This window comes from Rattus norvegicus, chromosome 4 (assembly GCF_021556685.1).
Source record: "Rattus norvegicus strain SHRSP/BbbUtx chromosome 4, alternate assembly SHRSP_T2T, whole genome shotgun sequence".
Classification (NCBI taxonomy): Eukaryota; Metazoa; Chordata; class Mammalia; order Rodentia; family Muridae; genus Rattus; species Rattus norvegicus.
This window is the reverse complement of record NC_141537.1, coordinates 97,498,033-97,519,804: the sequence shown is the minus strand read 5'-3', so window position 1 is coordinate 97,519,804 and position 21,772 is coordinate 97,498,033. Positions and strand designations below refer to the sequence as shown.

The following is a 21,772-nucleotide window of genomic DNA, read 5'->3' as shown; positions in this document are numbered from 1 at the left end:
AGGTAGTGGCTTAGTCCCTGGAAGCTCTGGTTGCTTGGCATTGTTCTAACTTTTTTTCTTAAGCATCATCACTTGCCACCTTTGCCTTCGCAGTCACTGGCATATTGGTTTTCTTTAAATCTATTAAATGGAATCAACAAATCTTTTTTTTTTTTTTTTGTGAAGATTAGATTGGGTTAAGGGCAATTATTTCAACGGCTGAGTAGTGAAACCATATTTTTTTTTCTGGAGCTGAGGACTGAACCCAGGGCCTTGCGCTTGCTAGGCGAGCGCTCTACCACTGAGCTAAATCCCCAACCCGAAACTTTATTTTTATTTACTTATTTTATTTACTTTTTCTTTACTTTTTCACTTTACATCCTGCTCACTACCCCCATCCCAGTCACTGCCCGCCCCCGCCAACAATCTTTCCTCCATTCCCCCATCTTCTTCTCCTCTGAGTGGGTTGGGGCACACCTGGGAATCACCTCACCCTGGCACTCCAAGTATCTTTCAGGCTAGGGACTTCCTTTTCCACTGCGGCCAGACAAGGCAACCCAGCCAGAAGAACATATCCAAGTACAGGCAACAGCTTTTGGGATAGCCCCCATTTCAACTGTTCAGGACCTACATAAAGACCAAGCTGCACATCTGCTACATTTGTGCGGGGAGGCCTAGGTCCAGCCCATGTATGGCTTTTGGTTGGTGGTTCAGAGTCTGAGAGCCTCCAGTCCAGGTTAGCTGACACTCTTGAAACCAACATTTTCAATAGCTTAAGCAGTCTCTGGCCGCAAAGCCTGACTTGCACATTTTGGTTTGTCTTGGTTACTAGTGAGGCCTCTTCCTCCGTGGGACATCAGAATCAACTTTCTAAATGCTTCTGGGAGCAGATGTACACTGCAGTGGGAAGATGAGGGGCAAGTGGTACTCAATCGACTCAGATACCAGCCTCTTAACAGCACATCCTGGAATATGGTAATAGCCTTTAGAGGGATGGGAGAAAATCCATAAGAGTCCTTGATATTGTTCATCTTGTCATGTCAACTAATAAGGAGTTAATAATACATCATTTCAAATCTATCAGGAAAATGTATATACCTGTCTACCTTTTAAAAAATTTATGTGTACAACAGTTTCCCTGTATGTATGTGTGCCTCCTGCCCCTGGAAACCAGAAAAAGGCATCAGATCCCCTGGGGCTGGACTTGCAGATTGTTCTGAGCCACCATATAGGTGCTGGGAACCAAAACTGGGTCCTCTGCAAAAGTAGTTTGTACTCTTAATCACTGAGCCATCTCTCCGTTAAGAAATATTGGCATTGGAGAGATGAGTCAGTGGGTAAAGTGTTTGCTGAGCAAGCACGAGGGCCTGATTTGGGCAAGTGGGGCATGGCAGCCTGTGTCTGTGACTCCAGCACTGAAGCAAGAGGATGCCTGGAGGGCATTGGTCAGCTAGCCCAGCCAGTCTGCAAGAGGCTGGTTCAGTGAGAAACTTTTTCTCAAATAAACAAACAGTGGATAAGCAGTTGAGGAAGACACCTAGCATTGACCTGTGGTCTCTACATGCATATACATGAGCGTGTAGACAAACATATGAGAAATATGTTGACCCCTGAGTCTGAGTTGTATTTTCATTTTTTACTTTTGTTTACATGTGTGTGTGTGTGTGTTGGTCAGAGAAATAACTGACAGGAATTGGTTCCCTCCTTCCACCATGGAGACCTTGATGATCAAAATCAAGTTTTCAACTTTTCAGCCAGCTCCTTTACCCATTAAGCAATCTCATGACCTCCCAGCAGTCTTTTTTTTTTTTTTTTTTTTTTTGGTTCTTTTTTTCGGAGCTGGGGACCGAACCCAGGGCCTTGTGCTTCCTAGGTAAGCGCTCTACCACTGAGCTAACAGTCTTTTCTTTAGAAGGCAGGTTTGGTTGTTTGGTAGAAGGTGCTGGGAATTGAACCCAAGGATTTTTTTTTTAAATCGGAGCTGAGGACCGGGCCTTGAGCTTGCTAGGCAAGTGCTCTACCACTGAGCTAAATCCCCAACCCCTCTACTTCCTGATTCTTAAATTTTATTTTACTATTGTTACTGTTAGTGTGTGTGTGTGTGTGTGTGTGTGTGTGTGTGTGTGTGTGTGTGTGTGTGTCACAGTGAGTAAGTGGAGGTTAGAGAACAACTTTTAGAAGTCAGTTCTCTCTTCCTACTGTGATTTCTAGGGATAAGATTTAGGTCATAAGGTTTGCACAGCAAACACCTTTACCTGCTGAGCCCTTTTATAGGCCCTGAGTCTGAAGGTTTTAAGCCATAGTGTTTTGTTTCTCCTTATTCTTCTATCCCCTTCCTCAATATCCTTTTATAACATTAAAAACATATTAGAAAAGAATGTTAGAGTATGTACTCAGAGGCTTATATGGCACTAGATTTTCCCAAGAAAAGCACTTCAATTTGTATATTACACACCACACTGTGTGTGGGAGGGTGATGAGGGTGCACAATGTGTCATGGCATGGATGTGGAAGTCAGAATAACCCTGAGTGTCAGGGTCCACATCCCACTTTCATCCTGTTTGAGATAGGGTGTGTTTGCTGTTCACATACACATAACCCAGGCTAGCCCATACCCCAGGCTAGCAACCTGTGAGCTGCTGAGATTCTCCTGTCTCCACACTTCATTCACTATAGAAGCTTAGGATTGTGCCTAGATTTACACAGATTCTGGAAATTTGACTCAGGTCTTCACATTTTTTTCAGCAAGAGCTTACTGGCATTATCATTTTTTATAATAAAAAAAATAGGACTAAATTTGAATGCTCTTTATTTCTGTTCCCTTAAAATATACTGAAATATATTCTACTAGAAATCAAGAAAATTGTCTTGTCATATCAATGTTATGATGTGGACAAGTGGAGTACAATAGAGAGTCCTCATATTCTTCAAGAATTTTATAAAGTTCTTCAAGAATTTTATAAAGTACAGTGGTTTATAATAATAGCAAAGGATTGGATTCACATAGAGTTGATACCCAAGAGACTGTAACTAACTTTTTTTCCCTAAAACCAGCTTTATATCTACATTAAAATATTCATCATATTGCTAATTATATATAATGTAGAAATTTCTCCATGTGGCTTTAAAAACTGATATAGTTATGGACTAGGGTAATGACATATACCTATAATCTGAGCATTTTAAAGGCTAAGAGAGAGGCTAGAGTTCCAAGCTAGCTTGGCCTGCCATGTGTGCCTGGTGCTCATGGAAGCTAGAAGAGGACAGATCCTCTGGGACTGGAATTGCAGACAAGTGTGAGCCACCATGCGAGTGCTTGGAATTGAACTGTAGCTGTCTGGGACTCTTAACCACTGAGCCATCTTCCCAGCCCCCAATAGATAGGTTATTAATCCCTAGAGACTTTTTTATTTAGAAACAATTGTATTAGGTTAACTTCCCATATTCAGTAACCCTAACATTATTTATTCTCACTGAATGGTAGATCTGGAGAATTTAAATGGTCATCTTATCTAGTTTGCCCTTTCAGGTTAAAATTCTCTGTATGTGGATGGGGAAATGGCTCAGCAGCAGAGGACTTGGCTTTGGTACCCAGCACGCACACTGAGTGGCTCTCGACTGCTTGTAATGCCAGTTCTAACTCCTACACACACGGTCCACATACAAACTTTCAGGCACACACATAAGCAAACACACAAAGAAATGAATAAATAAATCTTTCAAAAATTCTTTATATTATCCTTTTTATTATCTTTATGTATATGAGTTTGTACATGCCTAGGGCACACTGTACCACCAAGTTACTTCCTCTTTATATCCATTTGCTACTGTAGGTACTTTATAGACTCTGCCCTGCTATTTCATTCTATTCAACAAGATTTGTCACTGGAGTCTAGGAAGGGGAGGGAGGAAGGAAGGGGTTGTCTGAATAGAGGAGCGATATCAGGCTCACTCTTGGCACAGTAACATCTAACAGCTGAAGTAACCCATGAAGTACTTCAGAGTGGTCAGAAGAGTGTGAATTCCCAGGAAAATGCTTGCAATTTTCAGTTGTGTTTTTTTAAAATGTATGATTGTTTTGCCTGATATATATGTGTGTGTGTGTGTGTGTGTGTGTGTGTGTGTGTGTGTGTGTGTGTGTCACATGCCTGCTTGGTGCCTGCAGAAGCCAGAAAAGAATATCCAATCAGAACTTCTGGAACTGAAGTTGTAGATGATTGTGGGCTGCCATTAAGTTCTGGGAATCAAACTCAGGTCCTTTGGAAGAATACCCGGTATCTAGTCACTGAAGCCATCTCTCCAGTCCCAATGCTTACTGCTTTATGGGGAGGGGAGCCTTGTCTCCATGCTTTGGCCATTGCATACAGTATGCCTGTGGTGAACTCTCACAATGCTCTCTATAAGAATACACAAACATTGTATCTCAATGAAGCAAATCTCATCTAATTCAAGGTTAATGCTACAAATGCCAAAGGAAGATATGACCTGCAAGATCTGAGACCATTCACAGAATATGAATTTCAGATCTCCTCTAAGCTACATCTCTCTCAGGGAAGTTGGAGTAATTGGAGTGAGTCACTGAGAACTCGAACACCAGAGGAAGGTAGGCATCCAGAAGAAAAAAAAAGGGGGGGAGGAACTGGAAGAGGCCAAGTCTTCCTTGGAGCAGACTCTTTTGGGGCATGCTGTATAGAAACTGCCCAGGAAGGTAAGTTTTATGATGCAAGAGATTTAACAGGCACAGACAGGCCCTGCCCTTGTCTGCCATATGTCAAGCCACCACTTTACCACTGTCCAGTTCTTAATTTTCTTACTACCTCAGTAACTGTTATTCCCCAAAGCTGTAACTAGGATTAATCTCATTTCTTTGGTAATTTATCTCTTTGGTTCTTTGAAAATTATAAATTGCAATTTGAAACTATTTTAAGTATACCAAAAGCTTGATAGAATGTCTGAAAACAGTATCCTAAAATAAAAGTCATATCCAACGATGTCTCTTTTCTCCAAATGCTTAATTTTACTTCTTCAAGACTTCGCCCAATGTTACACTGCTCAAGGGAGGCCTAGGACCAGGAGCAGCATAATAAGTTTTGACCTAATGAATGGGTTTTTCTTTTTGGTAATTCCTAAGAAATCAGTATCATTGAAATATAAGCAAATATTTTATTGAAACATCATATCATCATATTGAAAATGTTTTCCTTGTTCTTATTGGTTCTTTAAAAGTTTGATCAGGTTCACCCCCTCCCCCAACATCTGCCAGATTCATAAATAATCTACACAACTATGTCCTTTTTTTCTGTTTGTTTGTTTTTAAGAATCAAGTACAATTTATGCTACCCATTTATTCTAGATGTGTGGTCTTCACTGGAAGGCAGTGAATCCACCAAGAACCACCAGCTTGGAAGAAAACTGACTCTCCCTCGCCCAGCAGTTATCAACTGCCAATAGCTCCTTAGCAGGAGGTGGGCATGAGTCCTACCTCTCCATGAACTTTGTCTAGCTGGACATGCTGTTTCAACTGCTGTGAATTCAAATGTGCCCCTGCTGTGTCTAGAAAACACTTCCCAATCAAAAAAGCCTTTGAATTCACAAGAACACTCTTGTTTTTTAAGCACTTGTTAGTGGTATGGTATAGAACTTTTTATACAGTGTAGGATATCCACCAGAGAAGACAGCTTGGACATGGGTTTAAGCCATGTCTTTATTAGTTGGCTGGATAAAACATTAAGTTTGGGATCCTTAGTGTAGCCCTGGGCCTTTCTCAGGGTGAGCTTTTAAGCAGAAAGAAAGAGAGAGAGAACGAAACAAAGAAAGAAACAAAGAAAGTAACAATGAAAGAAAGACATGTCCTGGGTTAGCACACTTCCGTTAACAAGAACAGTTAGCCAGAATCAGAACTACAGAAGCTAAAAAGCATTTTGAGACTTTCCCAGAACTCTATGGACTTTGACAGATTAGTCCTCTGTTTTAGTTTTGGCAGGTGATGTTGTCTAAGAGTTGAGTTTTACAGCCTGAATGGTACTATCATCATGAAGTCAGTTTTGCGAAGATCTGGAGACTTTCTAAGGTCTAGAGCCCTGTTACAATACTTTGTGTAGATAACTAACAAAGAAAAGTGACTGGCATATAATAAATTGATCATTACTGTCTGGAGTTTTGTTTTGTGAGACAAATTCTTACTATGTAAGTAAGTAAGACTGGCTTGGAACTCACTATGGATATCTTGATGGCCTTGAACTCAAAAATGATCTGCCTGCTTCTGCTTCCCACATGTTGAGATTAAAAATGTCCACTCCTGTGCACAGCTGAAATTATAATATCACTGTAAATTATAGTATTACATCTAAGTGATTGTTTGAAAAGGTGGAATATGTGTATATAAGAAGCAGCCTTGTGATTGACCTGTACTCTTTGAGCTCTTAATAGATGGGGGGTTGGGATGGTTGGTTTTGTTTGTTTGTTTGTTTGTTTGTTTGTTTGTTTGTTTTAAGATAGGGTCTTATTAGTAGTTCTGTCTAGCCTGGAACTGGATATGTAGACCAGGCTGGCCTTAGACTCATCCTTCAGCCTCTGCCTCACCATTGCTGGGATTAAAGGCTTAAGCCACCACACCCAGCCTTTTAATACTTTTTGGTAAGTAATGACACTTAACAGTGATGGCCTGGTGGCATCCAAGGCCCCAGACAGCCCTGTCACCTACTACGAGACTATTATACACAACAGAGTTTGAATAATAATCTTCTTATCTTCTGATAATTGTATTTCTCCATGTAAGAAAATATTTAAAATGGATTCATCTAGCATGTGGTAATTAAAATATCTTTTTTTAACTAAAGGCCACATGACCCCTCTGTTGTCCAGAGATTTTCTTTGCACTATTTAATGTAGTTGACGTAATTTTTGTTGTTTTTTCTAGACAGGGTTTCTCTGTCTGTCTGTTTCCTTGGCTGGCTAGAATTCGCTTTGTAGACGAGGCTGGCCTCAAACTCAGAGGTATGCATGCCTCTGCCTCCTAAGTGCTGGGATTAAAGACATGGACCACCACACCCAGTATAAAGTAATATTCTCTTAAAATACCTCATGGATTAAATTTTGTTTGCAAAATACAAATAGAATTTTTCAAATGGGTCACATTTGATATCCAAGATAGTAAATGGGTCTAAATATCTGTAAACTACATTATTACATCCCACGGGGCTGAGCTAAAGCTGCAGAAACTCATGGTTCATGAATCCTTGTCACTTTACACTGAATAATGACTAACTTAGATATACCAAAAAGGCTTTTCTTTTCTTATTTTCTTAGCACTTATCTGACACATTAAAACCTCCCCAAGGCAAACTAGTAACGCTAATTTGTTTTAGATAAGCCACCAGTCACTGTGGGGCTGTTGTGTTCAGAGCAGAGCAGGTACTCAGAGAGCTGAAACATGGCCCAGCTCACCCTGTTTGCTTCCTTTCAATGCCTGCATCTTGCTTTCCTGGTTTGATCTTTCTGTGGGCTGTCTATGCTCTGCTCTTACTTTAAGCTGTGTGGTTTACACCCCTTACCACTCTTCTGTCATCAGTTTCCCTTTGAAACACCAACTGATGCAAACCCAAATGTGTGAAGTTTTTTTCTAACACTTCTTCCCTTTAACCCTTTTAAGTGTCTAGTCACATGTAACGTGCTTTACTCTCCGAAACTGTGAATGATTTATGGTTCTTTCTCTGTAACCTCAGCTTCTAAAAACAAGGGGCGGCTGTGTGTGTCATCCCACCTTTGTGAAGGCTCCCTTCACTCCACGTGTACCTTCCTTTGCTGTTAAATTTGACTCCAGTCATGGTCTTCCAGAGAAATGACCACTAAGGAAGGGGAGAAGAAAGGAAACTAGGTCACTTTCTGAGGAACAGTCCATAATTCATCATCCATCAAAAGCAGTCCTGACTCTAGGGAATCGATACTATGTTTTCTAGTAAGACAAAACTCATGAATTTGAACTCAGAAGTATCTAGACCTGTGCATACTCACCACTCACAACACCTAACAGGAAGTTCCACTATGATGAATAGGCCTTCCATATACATGACTCTCTGCTCACATGTTTGAGTGCTACTCACCTCAATTAGTTTGAGGAGTTAACTGAGGTGGCATGGAATGCTTGTCTTTAGGCCAGAGTGGCAAAGATGTGCTTCATGTCATGATGGCAACACAGATGAGTGAAAGATGTCCAAGGGAGAGGCCCATCAAAGCCACACTTCCTCACATTGAAAAGCTAGGAACTACATTCATTCATTCATTTCATTCATTCATTCATATATTATACTAACCTATTATCATTATTAAGATGGATATAAACAATCAAATTCTAGAGCTATTCTAACATCTCAGATAACAAACCTTTCATCACAGTGAAGCTTGCAAATTTGCAAACAGTTTATCTGCAGAGAGTTAATCCTGGTAGCTTTGGATATTGTATAGTCTCTGCAGTTGTTAAAAGTTGTTCTTGAAATGTCTTGAGCAGGGGTTGGCATCAACCAAAGACATGGCTGGGTTCCAAGAAAACTCCATGTATGAATACCAACATTTGGATTTTACAAAGTTTCCGTGTGTTAGTAAAAAAATGACATTTCTCATTTTATAGCCATTTAAAAATGCCAAGCTATTATGATTGTTTGCTACTCTACAAAAGTAGACACCAGGCTGGATTTGGCCCACAAATCATGGTTGTCAACCATTAGAATAAGCTCAAAGATTGCCATGCTTCTATCTCTGTCTAAGACTGTAGAAAATGAGAATGAAGGGCTCTCTACAGTACTAAAAGGATTCGTATGCAAACACTTCATTAGGGAGGAACCCATTTGTGATCTAGCCAGAAGTTCAACCTTTGCCCCTTCTTTGGCCTTCCTTAAGCTTGTTCCTACCCCTAAGGATGAAAATGCCTGTACATTAATTTTGATAAATGGTAGCCAGCTCACTAATAGAAAGTAGTATTCCTTGAAATAGAAAGTATAGCCTTCGAGAAATGTGTTTGCAGCAGGAACTACACCAGGAGATGGGACATAATGCCAACCAGTCAGAACTTCAGACTCCAAGAGACGCAATTTATCTCGAAAGGCTAGAGCAAACTCCCTAGGGGAGTCAATGCCAAGGTGAAACACAACACCCAAGAGACATCTGGGAGCCTTCTTATATTTCTTCCCTGCTATAAACTCAAGTTCATCTTCCCACAAAATTCATATAATGAAGTCCTGATCCCTGATGGGATAGAATTAAGAGATGGGACATTCTAAAATTATTTTATTTATTTACATTTCAAATGTTATCCCCCTTCCCGGTCTCCCCTTCACAAATCTCCCATCCTAGCACCCCTCTTTTGCCTCTAAGAGGGTGCTCTCCCACACACACACCCACTCCTGCCTCACCCCTCTAGAATCCACCTCTCCTGGGGCAACAAGTCTCCACACAACCAAGGGTCTCCCCTCCCACTGATGCCAAATAAAGCCATTCTCTACTTGTATACTCTTTGTTGGTGGTTTAGACCCTGAGAACTCTGCAGGGGTCCTGATATTGTTGTTCTTCCTATGGGGTTTCAATCCCCTTGAGCTCCTTCAGTCCTTCCCCTAACTCTTTCATTGGGGTCCCCAGATTCAGTCAATTGTTGGCTATGAGTATCTTCATCTGTCTTAGTCAGATGCTGGCAGAGCCTCTCAGAGGACAGCACTTCTTGGCATCATCAGTAGGGTTGGGGTTTGGTGTCTGCAGATGAGATGAATCCCAAGGTGGGGCAGTCTCTGGATAGCCTTTCCTTCAGTCTCTGCTTCATTTTTTTGTCACTGCATTTCCTTTCAACAGGGACAATTCTGGGTTGAAATTTTTGAGATGGATGGATGGCCCCATCCCTCAACTGGGGGGCCATGCCTATCTACAGGAGATGGTCTCTTCAGGTTCTATCTCCCCTCTGTGGGTATTTAAACTAATACCATCCCCATTGGGTCCTGGGAGCATCTCACATCCCTGGTGTCTGCGACTTTCTAGTGGTTCCTCACATTCCCCATTCCCCATTGCTACTTATTTCTATTCATTCTCCAGACCCTCTGGACTTTTCTCCTGTTTCTTCCCGTACTTGATCCTGCCACCCTTTCCCCTCTCCCCTCTCTCACCTAGGTCTCTCCCACCCTTTACCTCCTGTGACTATTTTGTTCCCCCTTCTAAGTAGGATTGAAGTATCCACACTTTGGCCTTCCTTCTTGTTAAGCTTCATATGGTCTGTGAATTGTATTCTGAGCTGTGAGCTAATATCCACTTATCAGAGAGTGCATACCATGTATTTTTGGGTTTGGGTTACCTCACTCAGGATGTTATTTTCTAGTTCCATACATTTGCCTGCAAAATTCATGAAGTCGTGGTTTTTAATAGCTGAGGAGTAGTATTCCATTGTGTAAATGTACCATATTTTTTGTATCCATTCCTCTGTTAAGGGACATCTGGGTTGTTTCCAGCTTTGTCTTATGATAAATAAGACTGCTATGACTATAGTGGAACATGTGTCCTTGTTATATGTAGGAGCATCTTTTGGGTATAATTGGTATAGCTGGGTCTTCAGAAAGAACTATTTCAAATTTTCTGAGGAACCGCCAGATTAATTTCCAAAGTGGTTATACCAGCTTGCAATCCCATCTACAATGGAGGGGTGTTCCTCTTTTTCCACATCTTTGTCAACATCTGCTGTTCCCTGAGTTTTTGATCTTAACCATTCTGATTAGTACAAGGTAGAATCTCAGGGTCATTTTGATTTGAATTTTCTGATAACCAAAGATATTGAAACTTTCTTTAGATGCTTCTTGGTCATTTGAGATTTCTCAGTTGAAAATTCTTTGTTTAGCTCTCTACCCTATTTTTTAATTGGGTTACTTGGTTTCCTGGGGTCTAACTTCTTGAGTTCTTTGTATATTTTGGATATTAACCCTCTATAGGGTATAGCGTCGGTAAAGAATTTTTGCCAATCTTTAGGTTGCTGTTTTGTCCTAATGACAGTGTCCTTTGCCTTAAAGAAGCTTTCCAATCTCAAGAGATCCCACTTATCAATTGTTAATCTTAGAGCCTGAGCCATTGGTGTTCTGTTCAAGAAATTTTCTCCTGTGTTGATATGTTCAAGGCTCTTTCCCATTGTCCTCTTCTACTAGATTCAGGGTATCTGGTTTTATGTGGAGGTACTTCATCCACTTGGACTTGAGCTTTATACAAAGAGATAAAAATGGATCAATTTGCATTCTTCATTTGGACAGCCAGTTGAATTAGCACCATTTTGAAATGTTTTCATTTTTCCACTGTATGGTTTTAGTTTCTTTGTCAAAAATCAAGTGACCATAGTTGTGTGGGGTAATTCTAGGTCTTCAATTCTATTTCTTTGATCTGTATGTCTTTGTACCAATACCATTCAGTTTTTATCACTATTGCTCTGGAGTACAGCTTGAGGTCAGAAATGATGATTTCTCCAGAAGTTCTTTTATTGTTGAGAATTGTTTTCACTATCCTGGTTTTTTTGTCATTTCAGATGAAGTTGAGAATTACTCTTTCTATCTCTGTGAAGAACTGAGTTGGAATTTTGATGGGGATTGCATTGAATCTGTAGATTGCTTTTGGTAAAGTGGCCATTTTTACTGTTAATCGTACTGATCCTTCAGCATGGGAGATCTTTCCATCTTCTGAGGTGTTCTTCAAGTTTTCTTCAGAGACTTGAAGTTCTTACACAGATCTTTCACTTGCTTGATTAGAGTCACACCAAGGTATTTTATATTATTTGTGAATATTATGAAGAATGTCATTTCCCTAATTTCTTTCTGAGCCCATTTATATTTTGTGTAGAGGAAGACTACTGATTTGCTTGAGTTAATTTTATATCCAGCCATTTTGCTGAAGTTGTTTATGAGCTAAAGGAGTTTTGAGGTCACTTATGTATACTATCCTATCACCCACAAATAGTAAATAGCTCTCACATCCAGCTGCCAAAAGAAACTCCACACACACACATACACACATGCACACACACAGACATACACACACAGCAAGCAAACTCCAGCCTGTGCCTGTCAGGGCTCCTGGGGCAGCTGTCCACCGTGAGCCCTGTGTATGGCATATGGCGGAGACCCTGGGTGCTCTGGGGTGCAGTGGGCGTGGAAAGCTTACTCTTTTTGTCCACTGGAAAATGAGAGAACTGTTCACAGTTCATCTGTGTCTAATTATCTGATTTTTTTTTAACGGTCTTGTGGTCTTTTACCCCTACCCTCCTTGAAGGTCCTGTGGGAAGGCTGGTGCCCAGGCTCCGTTCTGAGCAGGCTGTTTTGTATGTATCTGTTAATGCTTGTTACTTTTAACTAATCAGATCTTTTTACAGTATCCATTTATTATGTAATGCTTCTTAGAAAAGAATCTTATAGTACATGTTAATATATGCAACCAATTAAAATGTATAAATTAGTGTAAGGAATTCCTGGGTTGTGTGTTTAAGTCCTCTAACGCAGGCGTGCAAGGTGGAGGGTTGAACCCTGTCTGGATTACAGAGTGTTAGAGACTCAAATTTGGAAGTCCAGCTAGCGGCAGTATTCTGTACAGTAGACACAAGAATTATGTACGCCTTTTATCACAGACTTAAGAGCCAAAAAGCTTTTCATCTCTCCAGAGGGAAAACTGAATGAGACAGTTCCCTTCTGTGTCTAAATTTTCCAAAAGGTTGATTTGCATAATACAGTAGTGTATACAATGGATAAATTGCTGTTACTTCAGAAATTAAAATTATCATTTTCTCCCTTTCTGTTTTTCTTCTGTTCAACACTTCCCAATGCCCTTAGATCACTGTCCTACTCAAAGAGGAAAGGAGAACCCCACCAGACCTGTCCCAGTGACTCTACCTTTGTTCTAGAAGGCGCTCCTTTCAGGGTTGTGGTACCTGTAGGTTAGCAGATCCCCTCCTTTCCCACCCACCCTAGTGTGGCCCAGCACTAACCCACAGTCTCTTGGGTTGAGCCCTGGCAGTTCTGTCCCCTCCTGAGGTCCTGCCCTGCATCATGGCTTGCTTCCCGGAGCACTTCCCCTCCAGAAGTCTACATTCTAGGGTGTAGGCTGAGTTCTTCTGTAAAGAGATGAGCGTGATGCCAATAAAATTTAACAAGAACAAACAAAAAAAAATTGACTTCTTTCCTTCTAATTTGTATCCCTTTGATCTCCTTTTGATCTAATTGTTCTAGCTAGAACTTCGAGTACTATATTGAATAGATAGGGAGAGGGTGGGCAGCCTTGACCCTGATTTTAATGTGATTGCTTCAAGTTTCTCTCCATTTAATTTGATGTTAGTTGTTGGTTTGTTTTTATTATGTTTGGGTATGTGTCTTGAATTCCTGTTCTTTCCAAGATTTTTAACATAAAGGTGTGCTGTATTTTGTCAAAGGCTTTTTCAGCATCTAATGAGATGATTCTGTGATTTTTTTTCCTTTGAGTTTGTTTATATAATGGATTACTTTGATAGATTTCCGTATATTGAACCATACCTACATCCTTGGGATAAAGCCTACTTGATCATTTTGATGTGTTCTTAGATTCAGCTTTTAAGAATTTTATTGAGTATTTTTGCATAGATATTAGTAAACAAATTTGGTTTGAAGTTCTCTTTCTTTGTTGGGTCTTTGTGTGCCAACACATTTAGGTACCAACCTAACTGTGGATTTATAGAATAAATTAAGTAGTGTCCTTCTGCTTCGGTTTTGTGGAATAGTTCGCAAAGTATTGGTATTAGATCTTCTTTGAAGATCTGATAGAATTCTTCACTAAAACCATCTGGCCCTGAGTTAATTTTGGTTGAGAGACTTTTAATTACTACTTTTATTTCCTTAGGGGTTATGGGACTGTTTATATAGTTTATCTGGTCCTGATTTAACTTTGATACCTGGTATCTGTTTAGAAAATCATCCATTTCATCTTGATTTTCCAGTTTTGCTGTGTATAGGCTTTTTTTTTTTTTTGTTCTTTTTTTTTCCGGAGCTGGGGACTGAACCCAGGGCCTTGCGCTTCCTAGGTAAGCGCTCTACCACTGAGCTAAATCCCCAGCCCTGTGTATAGGCTTTTTAAAAAAGATTTATTTATGTTATGTATAGGAGTACACAGTAGCTGTCTTCAGAAACACCAGAAGAGGGCGTTGAATCTCATTATAGATGGTTGTGAGCCACCATGTGGTTGCTGGGAATTGAACTCAGGACCTCTGGAAGAGCAGTCAGTAATCTTAACCTCTGAGCCATCTCTCAAATCCAAATATAGACTTTTGTAGTAGGATCTGATGATTTTTTTTTTAATTTCCTCAGTTTCTGTTGCTATGTCTCTCTTTTCATTTCTGATTATATTAATTTGGATACTTTCTCTGAGCCCTCTGGTTAGTCTGGCTAAGGGTTTAACTACCTTGTTGATTTTCTCAAATAATCAGCTCTTAGTTTTGTTGATTCTTTGTATAGTTCTCTTTGTTTCTAATTGGTTGATTTTGCCCCTGTGTTTGATTATTTCCAGCCATCTACTCCTCTTGGGTGTGTTTCCTTGTTTTGTTCTAGAACTACCAGATGTGTTAAGTTGCTGGTACGATCTCTCCAATTTCATTATGAAGGTACTCAGTGCTATGAATTTTCCTCTTGACACTGCTTTCATTGTGTCCCATAAGTTTGAGTATGCTGTGCCTTCATTTTTGTTAAATTCTAGAAAGTCTTTAATTTCTTTCTTTACTTTTCTTCCCTGACCAAGTTATCATTGAGTAGAGAGCTGTTCCATTTCCATGAATATGTGGGCTTTCTGTTGTTTTTGTTGTTATTGAAGACCAGCCTTAGTCCACAGTGATCTGGATAGAATGCATGGGATTATTTCAATCTTCTTGTATCTGTTGAGACTTGTTTTCTGTCCATTGAATTTTACATTTGATTTTGGAGAAGGTACCATGAAGTGCTGAGAAGGTGTATTCTTTTGATTTAAGGTGAAGCATTCTGTAGATATCTATAAATCCATTTGGTTCATAACATCTGTTAGTGTCACTGTATCTCTGTTTAATTTCTGCTTCAATGATCTGTCCATTAGTGAAAATGGAGTGTTTAAATCCCTCACTATTATTGTGTGAGGTTCAGTGTGTGTTTTGAGCTTTAGTAATGTTTCTTTTTCAAATGTGTGTGCCCTTACACTTGGGGAATAGATGTTTAGAACTGAGAGTTCAACTTGATGGATTTCATTTGAAGAGTATGAAGTGGCCTTCCCCATCTCCTTTGATAACTTTTGTTTGGAAGTCTATTTTATTGGAAATAAATAAATAGAATGGCTATTCCAGCTTGTTTTCTGGGACCATTTGCTTGAAAAATATTTTTCCAGCCTTTTACCCTGAGGTGGTGTCTATCTTTGTCACTGAGGTATGTTTCCAGAAAAATGCCGGTCCTGTTTATGTCCAGTCTGTTACCCTATGTCTCTTTATCAAGGAATTGAGTTCATTGATGTTGAGAGATATTAAAGATCAGTGATTGTTAGTTCCTGTGATTTTTGTTGTTAGAGGTGGTAGTGTGGTTGAGTAGTTCTCTTCTTTTTGGTTTGTTGTAAGATGATTCATTTTTTGGTTTTCCTTCGGTGGAGTTTCCTTCCTTATGTTGAAGTGTTTCTTTTATTATTTTCTGTAGTGCTGGATTAGTAACAAGATATTCTTTAAATTTTGTTTTGTCATGGAATATCTTGGATTCTCTATATGGTGATTTGGAGTTTTGCTGGGTATAGTAGCCTGGGCTAGCATTTGTGTTCTCTTAGGGTCTGCATGACATCTGTCCAAATCTTCTGGCTTTTAGAGTCTCTATTGAGAAGTCTGGTGTAATTCTGATAGTTCTGCCTTTATATGTTACTTGGCCTTTTTCTCTTATTGCTTTTAATATTGTTTCTTTTTTTTTCTGTGCTTTTGTTGTTTTATTACATGACAGGAGGAATTTCTTTGTAGAAATATATTTGTAGGCTTCTTGAAGACAGTTCATGGCTATCTCTTTTTTTAGTTTAGGGTAGTTTTCTTATAGATTTTGTTGAAGATGATTTCTGGCCCTTTGAATTGGGAATCTTCACTCTCTTCTGTACCTGTTATCCTTAGATTTGGTCTTTTCATTGTGTCTTGAATCTCCTGGATGTTTTAAGTTAGGATCTTTTTGCACTTTATATTTTCTTTGACTGTTGGGTCATTATCTACTATGGTATTTTCTATGCATGAGATTCTCTCTTTTATCTTTTGTATTCTGTTGGTGATGTTTGCATATGTAACTCCTGATCTCTTTCCAAGGTTTTCCATCTCAAAGGTTGCCTCCTTTTGTGATTTCTTTATTGTTTTTATTTCCATTTTTAGGTCCTGGATGGTTTTGTTCAATTCCTTCATCTGTTTGATTGTGTTTTCCTGTATTTCTTTAATAGTTATTTATGTCCTCCTTAAAGGACTCTATCATCTTCATGAGATGGGATTTTAGGTCAGAATCTTGCTTTTCAGTTGTGTTAGAGTATCCAGGGCTTGCTGTGGTGGGAGAACTGGGTTCTGATGGTGCCAAGAGGCATTTTTCTGATGCTTATGTTCTTGTGCTTGCCTCACCATTTTGTTGTCTCTGGTATTAACTGGCCTTGTTGTCTCTTATTAGAGCCTGTCCCTCCTGTGAGCCTAGTTATGATGGCCATCCTTGAGTCAAGCTGTCATTGGGTGTGGCAGAGGCAGGGAGAGCTGGAGCACCCAATCTACCCCTGGGTACCGTTACAGACCAGAAGTACAGTGTGTCTCCTGCATGGCAGATAGTTCCTGCATCCTCTGGGCCCCATGGTGGTCCCAGTTAGACCTGGTATTGGAACAAGGGGTGTCACCTGTGAGCCTGGCTGTGACAGACCTCCTGGGAGTCAAACTGTCTCTTCCTATGGGCAGGTGAGAGAAAGGGGGAGACTGGAGCACACAATCTGCCCCTGGGTGCAGTTGTGGAAAGATGTGTGGAAGATGGGACTTTTGCCAGTAATTGGGTTATGACTATAGAGCCTTCATATATGGGATCCTTGCCCTCATGAGAAGAAAAAAAAAAAACAGATCTGTCTCCTACACCGCCACTTCCTGTTTGAGTGTTCAGCAAAAAGGCCACCACACCAGGCAGGCATCAATCTGACAGCACCTGGATCTTCACTTTTCAGCCTCTAAAACCATATAAATGGATGTGTATTGTTCAAGCCATCCATTCTATGGTTGGTTCTTCAGTTTCTTTTTTTTCTTTTTTTTCTTTTTTTTTTGCTTGTTTGTTTTTGTTTGGTTTGGTTGTTGTTGTTGTTGTTGTTGTTGTTGTTGTTGTTGTTGTTTAAGAGCCATCTGATTTGGGTTGGGGATTTAGCTCAGTGGTAGAGCGCTTGCCTAGCAAACGCAAGGCCCTGGGTTCGGTCCCCAGCTCCGAAAAAAAAAAAAAAGAGCCATCTGATTTAAGGTGCTTTGTCAGAGATTTACAGCCTTTCGGGTCTTACAATGAGGAAAAGAGATGTTGCCCTCTTGTTGTTGGTTTACCTCTTGTGCTGTCTTTCTCTTCTGGGTCTCATCTGTAATCTCATTAGCACTTCCAGATCCAACACTTATCTCAAATACTATCCCATTGCCAATATGTCCTTAGCCTTGTCATGGCTTCCCATTGGTAGCACTGTCCTGGACTGTGCATTTCTCATCCACGTGGCTCTAAACAACATCTAGCTTTTTTTGCTTGAGCCTTATGGAAGTTGCATTCTTTATATAGCCCACAGTCCACTTTTCCCACTACAACCATAACAATTTCTTCATTGTAGGGAGGGGGTGAATCAGCACAAGAAAACTTTGCTCCTTCACCATTTTCTGACATATAATCATATCTCCAGCAAAATAAAAAAGCAACAACCTTTTGACTTGGGATGCTATGAAATGCAATGATATGAGTGCAGAGAAGTGACCTTTAGACCTGGTGACTTGGACAGCCATACAGTCAGAGTATATGGAGGAAGGGATTTCACCCAGCATGAGTTTAGAGTAAATATGAAGTGAAGGAGTGAAGACAGCAACAATTTCTACCTCTTTCCCAAATGTTTAGTGAAAGGCAGAGATGTGGGACAGTAGCTGGGAAGTATATGGCTTTAAGGAATTCTTTGTTTTTTTTTTCTCTTGGGGATCAGACACAATCCAGTTTATGTGCAAAACTATGTTAAGAATCCCAGGGAGGGCCATGGGTGATACGGAAAAGGCAGTCTGAGTCCTGTGCAGAAGGAAAGCACCAGTAAAACTTTACTTGTATTTGTTCTTGAGTTTGTGGAGGGGACATAATTGCAGAATTTGATTTTTAATCGATAATAATCTGTTAGGTGCTGGATCTTTAGCAAGCAATTCAGTGAGTACTGCCTTCAAATTTGTTGCCAATGTGTAATTAGCTGAAGGCATTACTGCTGCAAACAAGTCAACTGATTTTGACACAGAACACACCCAGTTCTAATTACATGGCCAATGCCTGGACTGTATAATTTGTGGAATGTGTGCAATAGAGCAAACTGCAATGGGAAAAGCAGGCTCTTCGGTGACAACAAGAATGGCCTCATTTCTCAGCTTTGAATCTTGTCCATCTGGTTTTGCCAATTTCCTCATCCACAAGTGTGCAGCAGGTATTATCACGTGAGCCATCTCCCTATCAGAAGAGGGCTCAGTGAGACTACGTGCATGGTAGTGGCCAAACTTTATCTTGTAGTTTGGACTGGTTCGTGTCAGTTGCCTGTACTTTTTAATTCTTTGCACCTAGACTGTCAGGTCTTGTGTGACCTGGAAAATTAAGAGTTACCCCTAGAGAAAAGAGAAAGGGAAGGAAAAGGCTTTAGGTAAAAAACACAAGGAAATGGTTAAGAGGAGAGGGAAAGATGTGGGGGAGATGGAAAGAAGAAAGGGGGAGGGAAGGAAAGAAGAAGGGATAGGGAGTTACAAAGGAAGAGAACAGTCACAGAAGAGACCCAGAGACCCACCTGATGGAGAATACAGGTTGTTTTTTTTAATATGGTAATAAAACAATTACCTTTATTGCAACAGTTCAGCTTGTTGAAATACTTCAGTTTTCCAACTGGACCTGGGATTGTTTCACTACCAGGTTTCCAGCCCTCAGGGCAGACTTCCCCATGTTTTTCAGTGTAGTGGAAGGCTTGAACCAAATGCAGTGAACCATCCACTGATCTACCCACAGGAAGGTCATTCAAAGTAATCTGCCTTAGGACTCCTTTGTCATTGATAATAAAGAGGCCTCTAAGAGTATGTCCTGAGTCCTCAAGATATACACCATATTCCTTTGAGTTGATGGTTCAGGTCTGAAAGAAGTGGAGTCCTTATTGGCCTCAGTCCTCATTATCTTCAAGGGATATTAATCCAGGCCAAGTGGGTAAACAGAATCAACAGAGCATGCTACCACTTCAGTATTTATATATCTGAATTCCTCAATTTGATACCCAAAAGTGATGATTTCCATTCTGGACCCATGAAAATGAGTGCCACTTCTATGCTGGTGGACAAGTATTCTCTGAAGAGGTGTCCAGGGTTTTGTTCACAGATCACTCTCTGCATCTAAGCAAAGCCAAGATTTCCAAGCCAGCACCTTATTGTGAAGAAACAGCTGTGGTAAATGGAGAATTCAAGGAGCTCAAATTAACTATCATGGGAAATACTTGTTTTTTTCCTTCTACTCACTTGATTTTACCTTTGTGCATCCAACTGGAATGCAGGTTTTATAGAGAAATCACAAGTGTGTTCAGAGCCAAGTCACTACATAGTGCAAACCATCCCAGACCAAGCTATGGAATTAAACAGACTCCTGCTCAGAGCCTGACTTCCTTAACTATTAATTCTCAGTTTCTTAACCCCTCAGCAACTCAGTTTTCAAATAAGAAAGTGGCAACAGCTAATTTCCTGGCAGTTTACCCTGCATTCTGCTCGATTCTCAAGACAGTGCCATGACAGAGTTATGAACTTTATTTGACAGATGAGGAAGCCCACTAAAAGGCATATTTACTAAAGATCGTGCAGCAGCATCTTGTGGTAGACCACCTAGCTCCTAGGTAATCCTTGCACTAAATCTAGTTCCAGTAGTCCATGAGGCGAAAAAGAGGTGGTGCTGAGAAGAGCCCAGCAGGCCCTTTAGACAGGGCTGGCACAGGGCTAGCACTGGGCTGGCTTAGGGCTGGCACAGGGCTGCCCCAACTCGGCTTCCTTCTCCCACGGCTAGTCTCACCCCCACTGTTTTAGCTTTTGTTATCCAGGTAGGTAGTAGATGTTAATGGTTTATAAATTTTGTTCTGGTTGAGAGGAACTTTATTCCAGAAGGAATGCCAGTGTAGCCACACCTCAAACACTTGAGTTTCACTGTGTGGGGTTGGTTGTATTGATTGCACTCCTGGCTAAAAGCAAATCTATCAAGTAGGAGAGAATACACACACACACACACACACACACACACACACACACACACAGAGCACAGCACAGGATTGATATTGTATCACTTTGCAATGTGTGTTTGCCTTTCTCAAGTTCATTAATTCGTTAATCAGCCATTGTCTTATAGCATCAAGTTCAGCTTGTATTTTGACATCAAATATATAACATTGCCTGGTTTGTTCATTCATCACTGAGCGATTCATACTACATCCCAGATACTGTCTTAGGCACTGTGATGTTTAAGGTAAATAAGATGTGCCTTCCTTCCAAGTAGATCACACTAAATAACCACACTTCAGTCTAAGTTTAGGACTGGGATGAAGATAAGTCTTGCCATTTTTATTTGTGTTTTATGTTATCCTGAAACCTGATAACCATATATACCTTGAGTCTTTAACTTAAATACCTATATACAATGAAACATGAGTTAATATATTTTAAACGTAATAGGAAATAAATTTTATTCTCAGTATTTTTAATTTTTTTCTTTTCAAAGTATCCATCTTTTTTTTGTACTTTTATGCCAAAAGTGTACATGTTTGCCTTTAAGTAAAAGAAAACTGAAAATGCTGAATTATAATGAAATTGAAATTAGTCTATAATAATTTCCAGAATTTTTGTTGACTTCTAAATGTTTTCTACTGTATACATATTTATATGAAAATGTGCTTTTCACCCCTTCCTCTCGTCAGAGCCTGTTGGGACATTAGACATCTGGTACATGAAACAAGATATTGACTGTGACAGACAACAGATCTCTCTTTTCTGGAAGGTAAGTTTTCAATGTGAAATCCAAGGAGACTATTAACTTAAGCGAGTCTGAGAGCATATTTCTTATGCTTCCACTGTGATTTCAAAATAGCACATTGGGAACACAGGAGCTTAGACAGTTCCATGACACCTGCTCTAATGTCTTCAGCACTCACCCCACTTCTATGCCCAGCAGTTCTGCCTCTAAATTATACCTTCCCTTTTACCTGCGACTCTTTCAAAACTGTGCTCAGCAGAGACTTTCAGTCCTGTTGAGTCATCCTTGGGGAACAAAAGATGAGAAAGTTGTGGGTGTGGGTGTTCAGGAACTTTTCCCACAGTTATTGAAAGAGCAAAGGTTTTAAGTAGTCCAAAATAACCTTAAAGGTATTGGAAAGCAACCCCTCCTTAGCAGTAAAACAGGAACAACAGAACATAGAATCTGCCTTTCTCATGAAGAATCAAAGCTGCACCTGAGCTGAAAGCCACCATTACCACCGCATTTAATTCTCACAAGCCCAGTGGGTTAGGCACTGGATATTCAGCTACCAGATGAAAAACCAAGTGTCCTGG

The 21,772-nt window shown here is 40.2% G+C and overlaps 1 protein-coding gene across 12 annotated transcripts in view; it reads left to right on the top strand.

The window, feature by feature from the left end:
- Positions 1-21,772, top strand: part of Il12rb2 (interleukin 12 receptor subunit beta 2) — a 92,111-nt gene that overhangs the window by 28,768 nt on the left and 41,571 nt on the right. For all 12 annotated transcript variants that reach the window (XM_087655786.1, XM_087655787.1, XM_087655790.1 and 9 more), the window contains 3 exons: positions 812-954; positions 4,432-4,582; positions 21,142-21,221. In XM_087655786.1, the coding sequence (XP_087511912.1) occupies positions 812-954; positions 4,432-4,582; positions 21,142-21,221 (374 nt within the window). The remainder of the gene's footprint in view (positions 1-811; positions 955-4,431; positions 4,583-21,141; positions 21,222-21,772) is intronic.